The 15,336-nt window shown below is 43.5% G+C and overlaps 1 protein-coding gene across 2 annotated transcripts in view; it reads right to left on the bottom strand.

Moving 5' to 3' along the window:
* NDFIP2 (Nedd4 family interacting protein 2) overlaps window positions 1–15,336 on the bottom strand; it is a 115,814-nt gene that overhangs the window by 38,973 nt on the left and 61,505 nt on the right. For both annotated transcript variants that reach the window (XM_044287066.1, XM_044287067.1), the window contains 2 exons: window positions 9,625–9,712; window positions 2,407–2,531 (listed from right to left, as the gene is read on the bottom strand). In XM_044287066.1, the coding sequence (XP_044143001.1) occupies window positions 2,407–2,531; window positions 9,625–9,712 (213 nt within the window). The remainder of the gene's footprint in view (window positions 1–2,406; window positions 2,532–9,624; window positions 9,713–15,336) is intronic.

Below are 15,336 nucleotides of genomic sequence, written 5' to 3'. Positions count from 1 at the left end.
CTACAACCTGGAAAATCCTTTTCAGTTGTGAGGTTTCAGCAGGGCAGCAGAGTTACACGAGGACCTGCCAGATGTTTCAAGTCACCCGGCTGCCCATAAGTGGTTAAAGGGTTGCCTCATAATGATATTGATGTCATATGGGTGGACATCCCCTTGTAAAGCAATAAGCTGCCATATGAGGGCAATGCCTGCTGTGAAGGCGGCAGCTCATTCACATATTATATGGTCAGCCATTAATCTGAATGTCCAGCATTCAATACTACAGTATAGATCTGTAGAAATGATGTCCAACGAGGTTCCGGCAGCTGGTCACATGATCCGCTGGTCTCTGGTGCAGATGCACTTTATGCGTTTTTGGATGCATTTTTTAAATCTTTTTATGTATGTTTTTTTGACACTTCCCATTCATTTCAACGGGAGATTCAACACAGACTCTCCCCCAAGATAGGACATGCTGCTTTTTTGTCTATATGGTCCAAAAAAAAAACACAACGCTGATAACCACGGAATTTAATGAGAGGCCGAGTTCTAGGCAGAAACGTGTCAAAATCAGTGCCAAAAACTGGCCTTAAGAGAAGCAGTTGTCAATTAAAGGGAACCTGTCACGTTGAACATGGTGTTTGAGATTAAAGCGGCATATTGTAGAGCAGAAGCTGAGCAGACTTGATATATAGTTTTATGGGAAAAGATTCAGTAACACCTGTCATTTACACATTTTTATTCTTGTTCATTATATCCAATCAGTGATTGACAGCCTTCCCTCTATGACCGCCTCCTTGACTGGGCTGTCAATAACCGATAGGACCGCCTCCTTGACTGGGCTGTCAATCACCGATAGGACCGCCTCCTTGACTGGGCTGTCAATCACTGATAGGACCGCCTCCTTGACTGGGCTGTCAATCACTGATAGGACCGCCTCCTTGACTGGGCTGTCAATCACTGATAGGACCGCCTCCTTGACTGGGCTGTCAATCACTGATAGGACCGCCTCCTTGACCTCAAAGCCCAGAATGAGCAGTTATTTAAATGTATGAAATACAGGTTTTACCAAATCTTTTTACGATAAGACAATATATCAATCTGCTCAGCTCCTCCTGCTCTGTAACATGCTGCCTGCAGATGACACTGCATTTTCATGCCGAGAGGTCCCCTTTAAACCTGCAGTGCTATGATTTCACCTCCATTTCCCTACTTTTTGATTCAAAGAACATCCGGCAGTGGGAAATATTCTGGACAAACTGTCTGCTTGGCTGCAGTAAAACTCCATGACAGATTGTGAATGGTGTCTGCTTCTCAGACCCTGTCTAGCTGCTGTCCATATCAGATTGATACCACAGGGCACGCATCTGACAATTACTCTCCCTAAGCAGACGGGATCATTTCTAGACTTGTCGGAAGACAAGTGCTGCCAGTCACGCTACAGTCTGCAATGGATCACTGAACGGAGACGGAAATACTCTGGGATTACAACGCCAGCTCAGTTAGTTCTCTGTCAGCCAGTAATATATTAGCTTTGCATCCATCAAGCCCCTTAAATCTGGAAAGGTACCTTGAGACAACCCTCATTACAGGGCACATGCGAAAGAGCGAGGTGGCAGGTTCAGAAATCGGAAATATTAAACATTGCAGCATTTCTTTGCAGAATTTGGTTGCTTGTAAGGTTCTATCCACCTGGTGCCAGCAAACTGTGATAAGCAGGGCAAAATGCTGCAATTTAACAAAAACACTATTTTGCAGTAATCAAAGCAATATTCCACAATTTGTCTGCACCATGTGAACAGACCCCAAGCCTCATATACACTCCTAGAAATGATGGAGGACTAACACACTAAAAAGTCATAACAGAATAGCAAAAAAAATAATAATTCTATATACGGTATATAGTGAATTGCCCCACGTTCATGTAATCACAAATTCTATGGCAATTACATTTGTGCATTGCAAGTCAAACAAAAATACACCAGATCAATAGATTTCTAAATGAAAAATGTAAACCATATTATAGTGTTAAATTCTGTTTGGAGAGTTCATATGAGCTGCATCCTTGGATAAACCCCCTGGCGCTTTTGTGCCTAAGTACAGATGTTTCCAGAACATAAAAAAGAAGAAAAAAAAGGTCTTGGCTTATAACTGGAACAACAGTGCCACACAGTGGTCACAGCGGTGTAATGCAGCAGCTTTGTAAAATGCATTTTATTACAGTTTTTTTTATTTATTTTTTATTACTGAGAATCTTTGCAGTACAATCAAAAATTAGCAGGGTCATTTGGGGTTGTAGAAAAGCCTCATTCAATAATAAAATAAAAGATTAATTTCATTGCAAGAACTATTTAATGTGAATAGATGAAATTACATTTTTTTTTTATTGTACGCCGCCTCATTTGACACACAGAGAAAATCACTTACCCTCACAATGAGAATCCATTTGATGAGTGATAATCCAAACCCACAGATTGCACCATAGCGCCCGGCTATTGTGTTGGTTATACAAAATGAGAGACAGAACCCGATCCAGTTGAAAATGAACGCCACTAGAAAAAGAGGAATAGTAGTAAGCAGACGATACAAAGACTAATCATTTCAAAGCATATCATGGACTACAATACGAGGGCGGATTGCAGGTCCACTCCAGGCTCAGCGGCAGCTCAGGCCGGAACACAACACTTTAAGGCGTCATGCACACGATCGTGTGTTGGCCGGGCCCGTGCTGCGGAAATCAAATTGAGGTCCGCAATGCACGGACACCGATCATAGGGCCGCTGCGGACACATTCACTTGAATGGGGTTCGCGATCCGCATCTGACGGTCCACACCGCAAAAAAGAAGTGCATGCACAACTTTTTTGTGGTACTGAGGCACGGACAGAACACCCCTGGAAGCACTCTGTGGTGCTTCCATGAGGTTCCCTGCTTCCTGTGCAGTGTCAGTGAAACATGGATGTAACACGGACAGCAAAAAACGGACACACGGACCCAACACAGGCAGCAGACATCACCGACCATCTTTTCACGGATTACATCACGGACACCGACGTGTGAATGAGGCTTTAGGCCCCATGCACACGACCATATCAGGTTTGTGGTTCGCAAATCATAAATCCGCAAAATATGGATGCGGTACGTGTGGCATCTGCTTTTTTTGTGCACCCATTCGGTCCATGGTCTGCATTCTGCGGACAAGTATAGGACATGTTTTATTGGTTTGAGGAACAGACATATGGATGCAGAAAGCACACCGACCAACCATGTGCTTTCCACATCCGTATGTCCGTTATGCAAAATGCGGACCATGGACCCATTACCACCATTAGGTCTGCAAACAAAATGCAGGCAGCACACAAACTGCATCCTTATTTTGTGGTTCAGCGATTTCTAGACTGCAAATTCGATACATCTATGTATTCGCATCATTGAAATCCGTGCTCTTCCTATGATTAGGTCTTATCAGCGATTGATAGCGCTGCCTCCCAGACTCTGAGCACAGAAAGAGCAGGGATTTAACTGAGTGAAAGACAACTTTTCCTGCTCGCCAACACGCTGCCTGCAGAACAGACAATGTTGGTTACGAATAGTCGGGTGGCACTACGTGAAGGTATAGGTGCGCGGTTAGCGGACGTCACTCCGGAAGCTTGAAGGAAGGAAGGAACCGGCACTCCTTTGTACTGCAATTATATCAGGTTTATTCGCCATTCATAGAAGAGGTGACGCGCGTTTCGGCACATGAAAGTGCCTTTATCAAAATAATGTGAGCAGCAGGTTTTGATAAAGGCACTTGCATGTGCCGAAACGCGCGTCACCTCTTCTAGGAGTGGCGAATAAACCTGATATAATTGCAGTACAAAGGAGTGCCGGTTCCTTCCCTCAATCATGTTCAATGTGACAGGTTATAGTCAAGGGCCCCCTTAAAGAAATGGGGTCTCTCTACTTGAAGTATTATTGTACAGCTGTTAGAGCTTCTGTCTGACATAATGAAGCTGAGACCTTGAGATCGGCTTCTTTCTAATGAATCGGATGACGGCAAGAGGATCAATGTTCCCCTTTTCCTTTGTTGGTCAGAACGGCCATCCACATCGCCATAGTAAGTGATGCACCACTTAGCTTTCTATGCTCCCACGTGATTAGCTGTGGTCTCCATTGAAAGGATGCTGGAAACAAAGACGGTCTTCCTACATCGCTACTTGTGTGTTCCGGGGGATTTTAAAGGCACAAAACACAAGTATGACAGTGATGTCATGAAACAGCTCATGTCCCTTTATAGAGCCTCTTCTATATGGCCACTTCCTTAAAGGGTACCGTATTTTGAAGCATCAAATGACAGGAACCACCACATTATCCATTACACACAGTGACTGTATATGTGCGATGGCCGTTCTCCTGCACTCTGTCGCGATCACATGACATTTTATCCCAATGACATCACATTGACATAAATGGCGCGGCAAGGCTTGTTAGGGTCTGCCCTGTCTACACAACATCAATGACTTTGCCTCTGATGGCGGTGTTCTGCTCATTCTCCTGGACCCTGCCTTGTAGATGTTGCCATGTCAAAGGCCTCATGCACACGACTGTGCTGTGCACACGGATGTGGCCCGTCTGCATTCCTCAATTTGCAGAACGAGCGCCCATAACAGAAATACCTATTCTTGTCTGCAAAACGGACAAGAATAGGACATGCTCAATTCTTTTTTTGCGGGGCCACGGAACGGAGCAACAGATTTTTTTTTGCGGGTGCCGTGCACAGGGTGTGCTGTCCGCGTCTTTTGTTGCCCCATTGAAGTGAAGGGGTCCGCATCCGAGCCGCCAAAAATGCAGCTCTGATGCGGACCAAAAGAACGATCGTGTGCATGAGGGTTTCAGATGGGTTTTTTGCAGGAGGGCTTCAAGCGTGTTTGGATCTGTGACGTGCGAGCTGGGAGGGGAAGGAGAGGCAGAGAGACACTCCCTGTATGTCTAGCGGGAGGGGAAGGAGAGGCAGAGAGACACTCCCTGTATGTCTAGCGGGAGGGGAAGGAGAGGCAGAGAGACACTCCCTGTATGTCTAGCGGGAGGGGAAGGAGAGGCAGAGAGACACTCCCTGTATGTCTAGCGGGAGGGGAAGGAGAGGCAGAGAGACACTCCCTGTATGTCTAGCGGGAGGGGAAGGAGAGGCAGAGAGACACTCCCTGTATGTCTAGCGGGAGGGGAAGGAGAGGCAGAGAGACACTCCCTGTATGTCTAGCGGGAGGGGAAGGAGAGGCAGAGAGACACTCCCTGTATGTCTAGCGGGAGGGGAAGGAGAGGCAGAGAGACACTCCCTGTATGTCTAGCGGGAGGGGAAGGAGAGGCAGAGAGACACTCCCTGTATGTCTAGCGGGAGGGGAAGGAGAGGCAGAGAGACACTCCCTGTATGTCTAGCGGGAGGGGAAGGAGAGGCAGAGAGACACTCCCAGTATGTCTAGCGGGAGGGGAAGGAGAGGCAGAGAGACACTCCCTGTATGTCTAGCGGGAGGGGAAGGCGAGGCAGAGAGACACTCCCTGTATGTCTAGCGCTAGGCTGTAATCACGGGGAGCGGGTCACAGATAGCAATTACGTTGGAGGAGTCAAAATACATTCAGAACTTCATCATCTGGCCTTGATAATGACATACAATTACTTATATAATGCAGTAATCTTCAGTGCTGTGCCATAGATGTTTACTTAAGCTATTTTCACATCTCCATCTGTCCTGTCCGGCAGAGAATGCCGGGAATCGATGGACAAACAAAAAGTTTTTTGACCGGCCGATTCCCGGCATATTTGCCAGGTAGCAGTCACATCTCTGATCATAGGGGTCCCGGTGATCATTAGAATAGAGATCCGGTGCAGCATGGCATATACAGCACCACCACTCCATTTAAACATCTTCTCAATCTGTTTGTGCTGTGAGAAGGAAAATGGGGCTCAAGAGCTCGTTCTACTTATCAGTGGGGCTGAAGCTATCAAAAACGTATCAACTATCCTGTGGACAGATGATACGAAGGCCAGTCATTTTATTATGACCACCAGCTAAGATCCAGAATAAAAGAAAAACAGAAAGCAATCCGACTCCACCGCAAAAAACATTTAAATCTCCTTCTTTATGTAGAACACTGAAACGTTATAGGTGACAGTAGTGAGGACAACTGATGTGCTTCAATCACCTAAGCGATCTTAATCATAACATGTAGACCACCAAACTAACAAGCACAGGTACGTCCACTGACTAGGTGAAATCAGCATGTCAGATTAAAAGCAACCGCTCCGGCCAATAATTGCCGGAGGAAAAACGAGACCTTAAAAAGCCAACTTCACACGTGCAGCGGGGGCGCCATAGCGCCGGGTTTCTGCTATTTTAAATAGACACCTGCGGCACATGTATGCGATCAGCCTTAAGGCTGATCACATACATTTTCCCTTTCAGATGCTGCGGTCAAATGTGACCGGAAGCGGAAGTTGCGCACTTCCACTCCGGTAACAGCGCTCCCTGACTGAGATGGGGGAACCGGCTACATTGATCTAAAAGACTGAAGACTCAAGCAGGCTTCGGTGCCTATTAAAGGACTATACCAATACAGGCCACTAGGTGGCAGCATTGTATTGGTATAGTGCAAATGAAGTGTTCAGTGGTGTCTATATAGACATCAATGAACACAATAGGCAATCTAACAATTGCCAGTTGTTGTCACCCAAGGTGACTTAAAAAAAGTTTTTAAAAAATTTACGCAAAAAAGTTCAAATCACCCCTTTTTCCTTATAATAAAAAATACTTAAACAATAAAAAAATTAACACCATGGGCATCTCCGTGTGCGAAAATGCCCATACTATTAAAATATAACAATATTAATTTGCCATTTTTTGTCACTTCAACTACCCAATAATCTTTTAAATTAAAAGTGATCAAAAAGTCACACACACTTCAAATTGGTTTTACTGAAAAGAACAGATTGTCCCGCAAAAAATGAGCCCTCACACAGCCCCTTAAAAAGAGAAAGTGTGGCATAGTTGTAACCGTACTGACCTGGATAGTGAAGATAACAGGTAAATTTTACCACATAGTGTAAAGTGTAAAAACATTTTTTAAATAAAAACCTTTATCAGAAGGTTTTTTTTTTTCCCAATTCTACCCCATTTGGAATTTTTTCCCCGCTTCCTACTACATAGTATGCAACCGTAAATGGTGCCATTAGAAAGTAAAACTTGTCCTGCAAAAAATAAGCATTGTGAATGGAAACGTGAGGACTATGGGAAGGCAGGGAGTGAAAAACAAAAACACCAAAATGGAAAATCCCAGGGTCCTTAAGGGGTTAAGTTGAAGCGGACTATAGTTTTTGAGCTGCTTACATAGAACAGGTCATCAGAAACTGACCTATTGTTTAAAGCATGCTTTTATGTTAAACATATTTTAAAGAATTTTTGGTGATGTTAGATTTAAATTTTCCATGTCAATATCTATATACAGTATGAGAAAAAAAATGCAGTTTTCGTACAGGCCACTAAGCCTAATAATAGGCGCCACTGCTTGGTCTGTACAGATCACTTTACTGCAGTCATCTCATTATCATTACAGGCAGGATTACAATGACAGATATCACAGGATTCACCAGTCACACTAGGTGATTGTCAAAGCTCACCTACTCCCTCCTGACCTCTGCACAGGTCACAGAGCTTGCCTAGAAAACTCTCCTGTAGAAGTCAATGAGCCCCTACTGTCCATTGTGTCTATGAAACATGGTGGCGCATCTCTAAAAGCCGTTAAGAACAGCTCAAGGAAGACGACAGCCCCCACATAATCAGGTCCAGGAAATAGAATTTTAAAAATTGGGATCTGGTCATTTAAAATAGGGCATATTTGACCCATAGACACTGGGGGGTCATTTACTACACACAGGCTTTTCACACGCCAGTCTTACTGCTGGAGTAAGATGCGGCCAATGTATTTGTTGCGTCTGTGGCATGAAATCTACACCACCTAGGTAGGACATGGAGTAAATTTCAGAAATGAATTATGCTAGTTTTCTGGTGTAAATTAGTAAATGTGTCAGGACAAATTTTAAACAAGTGGCGAGAGGACTGAGAAAAATACAATTTAGCTACATTTTGCTTTACGCCAAAATTAGTAACTTTTCCTGTCAAAAACCTGGCATAAAGCCTTTGTAAATTACCCCCACTGACTAATGTAATCCACTGACTAAAGTATCATTTCATATTGCTTCAAAAGCAGATGTACCGGTAGATACATGAATATGGGAGTTGCAGTGCACAAACGTGCCACTAGAGGGAGGTCACACCACAGTGCATAGAACATTTTTGATATGTAGATCAGAAGCAAAGAGACAAAAACTGTAATCAAACGAATCCTTTACAGTACAATGTATTCTAGTTTAACCACCAGTTAAAAATAACCCTTCAAGGTGTTTTTTCCCTTCCCGCCTTCAAAGAGTGATAACTTTTTTATATTTCTTCTATTTTTTATTTGATCAATTTAATGGTTTATATAATGCATTGAGAAGCTGTCAAAAACTGTGGGTAGGACTAGGAAAAAAACAAACAAAAAAAAAACGTATCTGCCTTTGTTTTTTGGGGTTTCATATTTACGGCATTCAATGTGCTCTAATAATGACATGTTAAATGGGTGTTCAGTTGGAAAAATATATCTTTGAATGTGCAGAGTGTGCTGTCTAAACATAAAAAAATAAGTACTCGTTTCCCGGATTCCTGCTGATCCCGTATCACATCCCTTTCTACTTCTTGGTCCAGTGATGATGTTCCAACACAGGGGCACAGCTGCAGCCAATCAGCAGCTGCCTAGTGACGTACCACCGTCTGCAGTGGTGACAAACCCGTGTCAGAACCTCATTGCTGGACCAGGAAGCAGAGAGTGACAGGGGACAGGGCAGCACTGGTAGAGATCATTTTTAGAATGGACGGTACGGTACGATTATGGCAGTACCACATTTATATAGTTTTAGTTATGTTTTACTTTTAAAAAAACCAACTGTAGTTTTTATTTATACCATTTTTGATAATTTCTCATTCAATATTTTAGGGAATGCGAGGTGACAAAAAAAAAAAAAGACAATTCTGGCATTGGGGATTTTCTGTTCACCGCTCGTGATAAATCATATGATAGAAATATTAGACTATTTTTGGATGTGGCATTACCAAATATGTTCATTTAATAAAAAAAATAAAAATATTAGAACTGGAAAAGTTTTTTATTTTTTTTTAATATTTGTATTAATCACTTTAGTGGACTCGAACCAGTGATCGTGCAATCGCTTGTACTAGTCACAACGATACTTCTGTGTCGCCGTGTGAAGTGGCACCCTGTAATAGGAGCCACAACATATCAACAATTAGGTTGGAGAGGGGTGTCAATCAGAGGAAGCGCACTTCCTTTGCTGAACTGCTAAGATACCGCGGTTGCTACTGACCGCGACATCTGACAGTTTAAATCTCTGATCCTGGCCGTCTAACACAGTCAGCATCCACTGTATACGGAGCACGCTCAGTGCTTCCTATTCTGCCTCCTAGGTACTTATCAATATGGGAGCTAGCGCTGTAGGTTGTGAGGCAACGTCCTGCATTTCAAGTGGATTTGGAAAATAAATAAGGAACAGACTTACTAAAGAAAGCCAGCATGAAGATCCCATCATTCCCGACTCTCAACTGGTCTGCATCACTGAAGTCATCTCTGGGTGGATATTCTTCCTCCTAAGCCAATAAATTGCAGAAAATGACATTGAATGGCTTACATAATTATTACATTTTGGAAACAAGAGTGCAATTAATGTAATCAAACACAACGGTGGAGATTTTTCAAAACTGGTGTAAAGTAGAATTGGCTTAGTTGCCCATAGCAACCAGATTCTCCCTTTCATTTTTTTAAAGCTCCTTTGCAAAATAAAAGGTGGAATCTGATTGGTTGCTATGGACAACTAAGCCAATTCTACTTTACACCAGTTTTGAGAAATCTCCCCCACTGTGCCTAGGGCAGAGCTCCAGTGCCTATATATTTGTAGTCTCGGTGCACAGCTTTCAGAACAGCATTTCCCAAAGGTGACAATCAGGGTGGCCATTGATCATCCCACAATGCCTTGGTTTTGGCGTCTCTTGCAACTTTTTAAAGGCCACTGCAACAAAATCTAGCAGAAATTGGCATTTTTACACCGCCCTTGCCAGTTTCCGAAAAGCAGGAACCATTGGAAAAGGCACATTTATCTTCATTTATGCCAGAAAATGGAATAAATGATGACAGAAATCTACACCAGTTACAAGCTGGGGTTCATTTCAGTCTGGTGCACGGACTGCCGGAGGAGGCATTTTTCATTTACGATGCAGCTTGTACCTCGTCCGGCGGCACAGGGCCTCTGTGACTGTGGCTCAGAATTTATTAAGCTGTGCATACCTCCTGGTACATTAATAGGACCTTTTGTATCACAGCTTTGTCAATTTTCAGCCATGACTACAAAATTCACAGCAGGAAAATGCAACTAAATTAAGTGGGGGGGGGGGGGGGGGATGGTCAAATCAGCATACTGTTAGAGAGCCTATAGAGTCATTAACATGTGTCTCACAAACGCTTACAGATTTACAACATTCATTACAGATATTTCACATTTTCAAAAAATAAATAAAATATATATATATTATTTTTTTTATTGTCCTAATCACACATTGGCCCAGATTTACTAATGGGTCTGTTTAAAAAGTGGTGCAAATTGGCACATCAAGGGTTTCTACAATGTTTTCCGACATGCTCCGGGTGGGGCTTAAGATTCACCATTTTGCACCACAATTCTGGCGTAAAAATTACTCTCAAAGTAAGTCAACCAACAGCTAGTATAGAGTCAGAGAGAAGTGTGTGTCCCCCATCCAGCCTGAGCCCCTGGGTATATGCGGTGCAGGGCTAGACAGCCAGTCTAAGCTTCCCCTTAGGCTACATGCACACGACCGCATGTGTTTTGCGGTCCACAAACGGATGACCCTAATCACAGCGAAGAACGTCACAACCAGGGAGCAGGTGTTTGTTTTTGTTTTTTTTATCCCTGGCTGTGACGGTCTCCGCTGCGATTGGACAGCGCTACAGCCGGGGAGAAGGAGACGCCCACGGAGAAAGACTCCAATGCTATTAATTAGCATACGAGGCGAGAGAATACAATGGGGGCCACAGCGGGGGAACGGAGTGGCGCCCAGAAAAAATAGTAAGTGCAGTTAGAATCCCTGCATTATGCCCTATGTATCCCGATACTCAGTTTATAATGTTTGGTCCTATGAAAGGTCCTCTTAAAGTGAATGAACATAACAAATGCGCCATTAAATAGCTTATTTTTCCAGAAGCGTGCATTTTATTAATGTTCAGAAAGGCAAGCATTGTCTAGATGTTGGAAAATCACCACATAATATGCATAAAGGGGTTGCTATTCAACATTTTTTAGACCAGCACCTGCATCTGAATACTTTTTTAATGAAATGTAATATAGCCACTGAGTAACCCAATAAAATCTGTCAGTGTAGCGCCACCTGCTGTCTGTTCTTTTCCTCATTTCTCCTTCCACCTTAGTAACATTGTTGAGGAGATCGCACATTCTCAGTTCCATCCTTCAACTTCCATCAGTCTTATGAATGGGGATATATCTGGACCCATTGTAGGTACAGGGGGTGGGTCTGGCTTTGTTATGTACTATATAGTGTCCGATTTTCATTCTTTACATTAATCATGGGATGACCCCTTTAAGAGGTTACTCACACAAGTGCATTCCGGATGTATCATCTATCCGCATTACTCCTATGTGTGACTAGCTGACGGCGGGTTTAACTGGCCCAAACTGACAGCTTTCCAGGCATCTGCTGTGTAGGTATGTGTTTGCAGAAGAGTGCCACTGCCTTCTCAAACAGCTGATCGGCAGAGGTCCTGGGTGTCGGACCACCACTGATCAGATACTAATGACCTTTCCTGAGGACAGGTCAACAGTTAAGTAGTCCCGGAAAACCCCTTTAACACATGCAGTTCAGCTACAAACTGCATGAAAAAACTGCTTCTGTTGCCTTCAGGAACCCATCATAGCACAGCTTTCATTTCTTGCTGTCATTTTTAACAATGAAAGCAATGCTGAGATTCATTGCTATGGAGCACTTCTAGCTCCCTCATAGGAAAAACATTGGTTTTTGCCTGTTGAGCGTTTGAGGTGAGGATGTGTCCTGATTTATCTTGGGTTGAGTTCACACAGCTTGCTTGTATAATAGCTGCTGGCCAGATCTTATAATTGTTATGCAACCTTGGAAAAGCCAGCCAGATCCGGGAGTGGAACCCTTGTGGCATCATAGCCAAGAAGACAAGGGGCTTGTACTGAGTAAAGGGTCTGAATACTTATGTCAATCATAGATGGTAATATACGGTAAGTTGTATGTTAGCCAGTTACGTTGAGCTGTCTTTTGTTTTCTACATGAACCCTCTGAATTTGTAAAGCACTGCAGAATATGGTGGCGCTATATAAATATTATTATTTAGTTTTTCCTTTTCAATAAATTAGCCAAGATTTCTAAGATTCTGTTTTCACTCTCTCCTTATGGGCTATTGAGTGCAGATTGATGAGGAAAACTTGAACTTTTAAAAAAAAATAATAAAAAAAAGTTCCTACAGGGTTTTGAAAAAAATGAAAGCTGAGCTCTGATTGGTTGCTATGGACAACTAAGCCAATTTTCTACTAGGCAGTTTGACTAGATATTGGAGGCAGGCTACTTTTCCGTAGGCCACCCTATATATATATATATATATATATATATATATATATATATATATATATATATATATATATATATATATATATATATATACACACACACACACACTACTCACAAAAAGTTAGGAATATTTGGCTTCTGGGTGAAATTTCAGGATTAACCTAAAATGCACTCTAACCTTTACAGATGAAATTAATGTGACCTTCTCTAAACTTTTGAATGCACATGTCCAACTGTTCAATGTTCCAGTACTTTTTGTACAACTTGCTGTTCTCTAACAAGGAGCTTAAAGAGGACCTTTCACTAGTTTAAAAACTAAAAACCAACTATATCAGTGGGCAGAGCGGCGCCCAGGGGTCCCCCTGCACTTACTAGTATGTCTGGGCGCCGCTCGGTTCGCCCAATATAGGCTCCGGTGTCTGCAGCTCCCTCCGTTGTACTGGACAGAGTTTTTGTATTAGGGTTGTCCCTTGCTGCAGCGCTGGCCAATCGCAGCGCACAGCTCATAGACTGGGACTCCCAGGCGCTGCGATTGGCCAGCGCTGCAGCAAGGGACAACCCTAATACAAAAACTCCGGAGCTGCAGACACCGGAGCCTATATTGGGCGAACGGAGCGGCGCCCAGACATACTAGTAAGTGCAGGGGGACCCCTGGGCGCCGCTCTGCCCACTGATATAGTTGTTTTTTAGTTTTTAAACTAGTGAAAGGTCCTTTAACGGCAAAATTCACAACAGGTGTTTGATCCATCATCGCCCTATAACTTTCCTGGTTAAATCAGAATTGGTATTTAAACTGTCCTCATCATCATGCTGTTCACATTTTGACATCATGAGAACAAGACAACACCTATAAATTGATCAACAGTACTTCCCCAGTGCGAAGCTTCAAGCAGGAAGTTCTCGAACTAAAGAGTGCCATCAGCAGGTTGCAACAGAGATAAACAGAGACTGGAAGAGTCACAGAAAGGCATAGAAGTGGACGTCCTTTGGCCACATCCCACACTTATGACCGCTTCATTGTGAACAATGCCCTGCGGAACCGGATGGTGAATGTCACACAACTCCTGGAGCATTTAAGGGAGGCGAGAGGCTCCCAAGTGTCATGTCAGATCATTCGAAACCTTTTACATTAGCGTGGTCTGCATGTTAGACGACCTGACCACAAGCGTCATTGTCCTGCATGGGCCTGGGAGCACCTACGCTTGACGAGGGACCAGTGGGCCTCAGTGCTCTTCACTGATGAAAGTTGAATCACGATGAGCAGAAACAATGGGCGCCAATGATGCTGGAGACTTCAAGGAGAGCGCTATGCATCAGCCACTGTTTGCCTTTGGTGGTAAATGTGTTACTGTGTGGGCAGGTGTGTCTAGTCAATACAGAACTGCCCTACACTTTGTGAATGGTACAGTGACAAGCCCATACTAGAATAACATCATTAATCCAGTCATTGTGCCTCTGAATGAACAACACAGGCCTAATTTAATCTTCATGGACGACAATGTGCCAGCTCGTCGAGGTCGCATCATTAAGCAACGGTTGTGGGGGACTGGGGTACCTCAAATTGAGTGGCCTGCACTTTCTCCAGACCGGAATCCCATTGAAAACATACGGAATCAGCCGAGTCGCTGTGTAGAGGCTCGTAACTCAGTACCCCAGAACCTCAATGACCTGAAGGCCTCCCTTCAAGAAGAGTGGGATGCCATGCTTCAGCAGACAATAAGTTGACTTGTATACACACACAGGTGACCTGATGGACTTATGTTACTACCACAGAAGGCTGCTTTTATACACACAGTGGGGAAACTAAGTATTTGATACACTGGCGACTGGAGAGGTCTGTAATTTTTTTATCATAGGTAAACTTCCACTGTGAGACAGACTCTAAAAAAATAAAATAAAAAATAAAAATATCCAGAAAAATCACATTGTATGATGTTTAAATAATTAATTTTATAGCATGAAATAAGTATTTGATACAATAGAAAAACAGAACTTAATATTTGGTACAGAAACCTTTGTTTGCAATTACAGAGGTCAGAAGTTCCCTGCAGTTCTTGACCAAGTTTGCACACACTGCAGCAGGGATTTTGGCCCACTCCTCCATACAGATCTTCTCCAGATCTTTCAGGTTTTGGGGCTATCACTGTTTCAGCTCCCTCTGAAGATTTTTGATTGGGTTCAGGTCTGGAAACTGGCTAGGCAACTCCAGGACCCTGAAATACTTCTTACGGAGCCACACCTTAGTTGCCCTGGCTGTTTGTGTCGGGTCAGACCCAGCCACGACCCATCTTCAATGCTCTTACTGAAGGAAAGAGGTTGTTGGCCAAAATCTTGCAATACATGGCCCTATCCATCCTCCCTTCAATACGGTGCAGTTGTCCTGTCCCCTTTGCAGAAAAGCACCCCCCAAAGTCTGATGTTTCTACCCCCATGCTTCACGGTTGGGACGGTGTTCTTGGGGTTGTACTCATCCTTCTTCTTCCTCCAAATATGGACAGTGAAGTTCTACTTTGGTTTCATCTGACCCCACATGACCTTCTCCCATGCCTCCTCTGGATCATGCAGATGGCCATTGTCAAACTTCAAACAGGCCT

The sequence above is a fragment of the Bufo gargarizans genome, chromosome 3 (genome assembly GCF_014858855.1).
Source record: "Bufo gargarizans isolate SCDJY-AF-19 chromosome 3, ASM1485885v1, whole genome shotgun sequence".
Classification (NCBI taxonomy): Eukaryota; Metazoa; Chordata; class Amphibia; order Anura; family Bufonidae; genus Bufo; species Bufo gargarizans.
The sequence above is the reverse complement of the archived record's forward strand: the minus strand, read 5'-3'. Positions and strand labels throughout refer to the sequence as shown.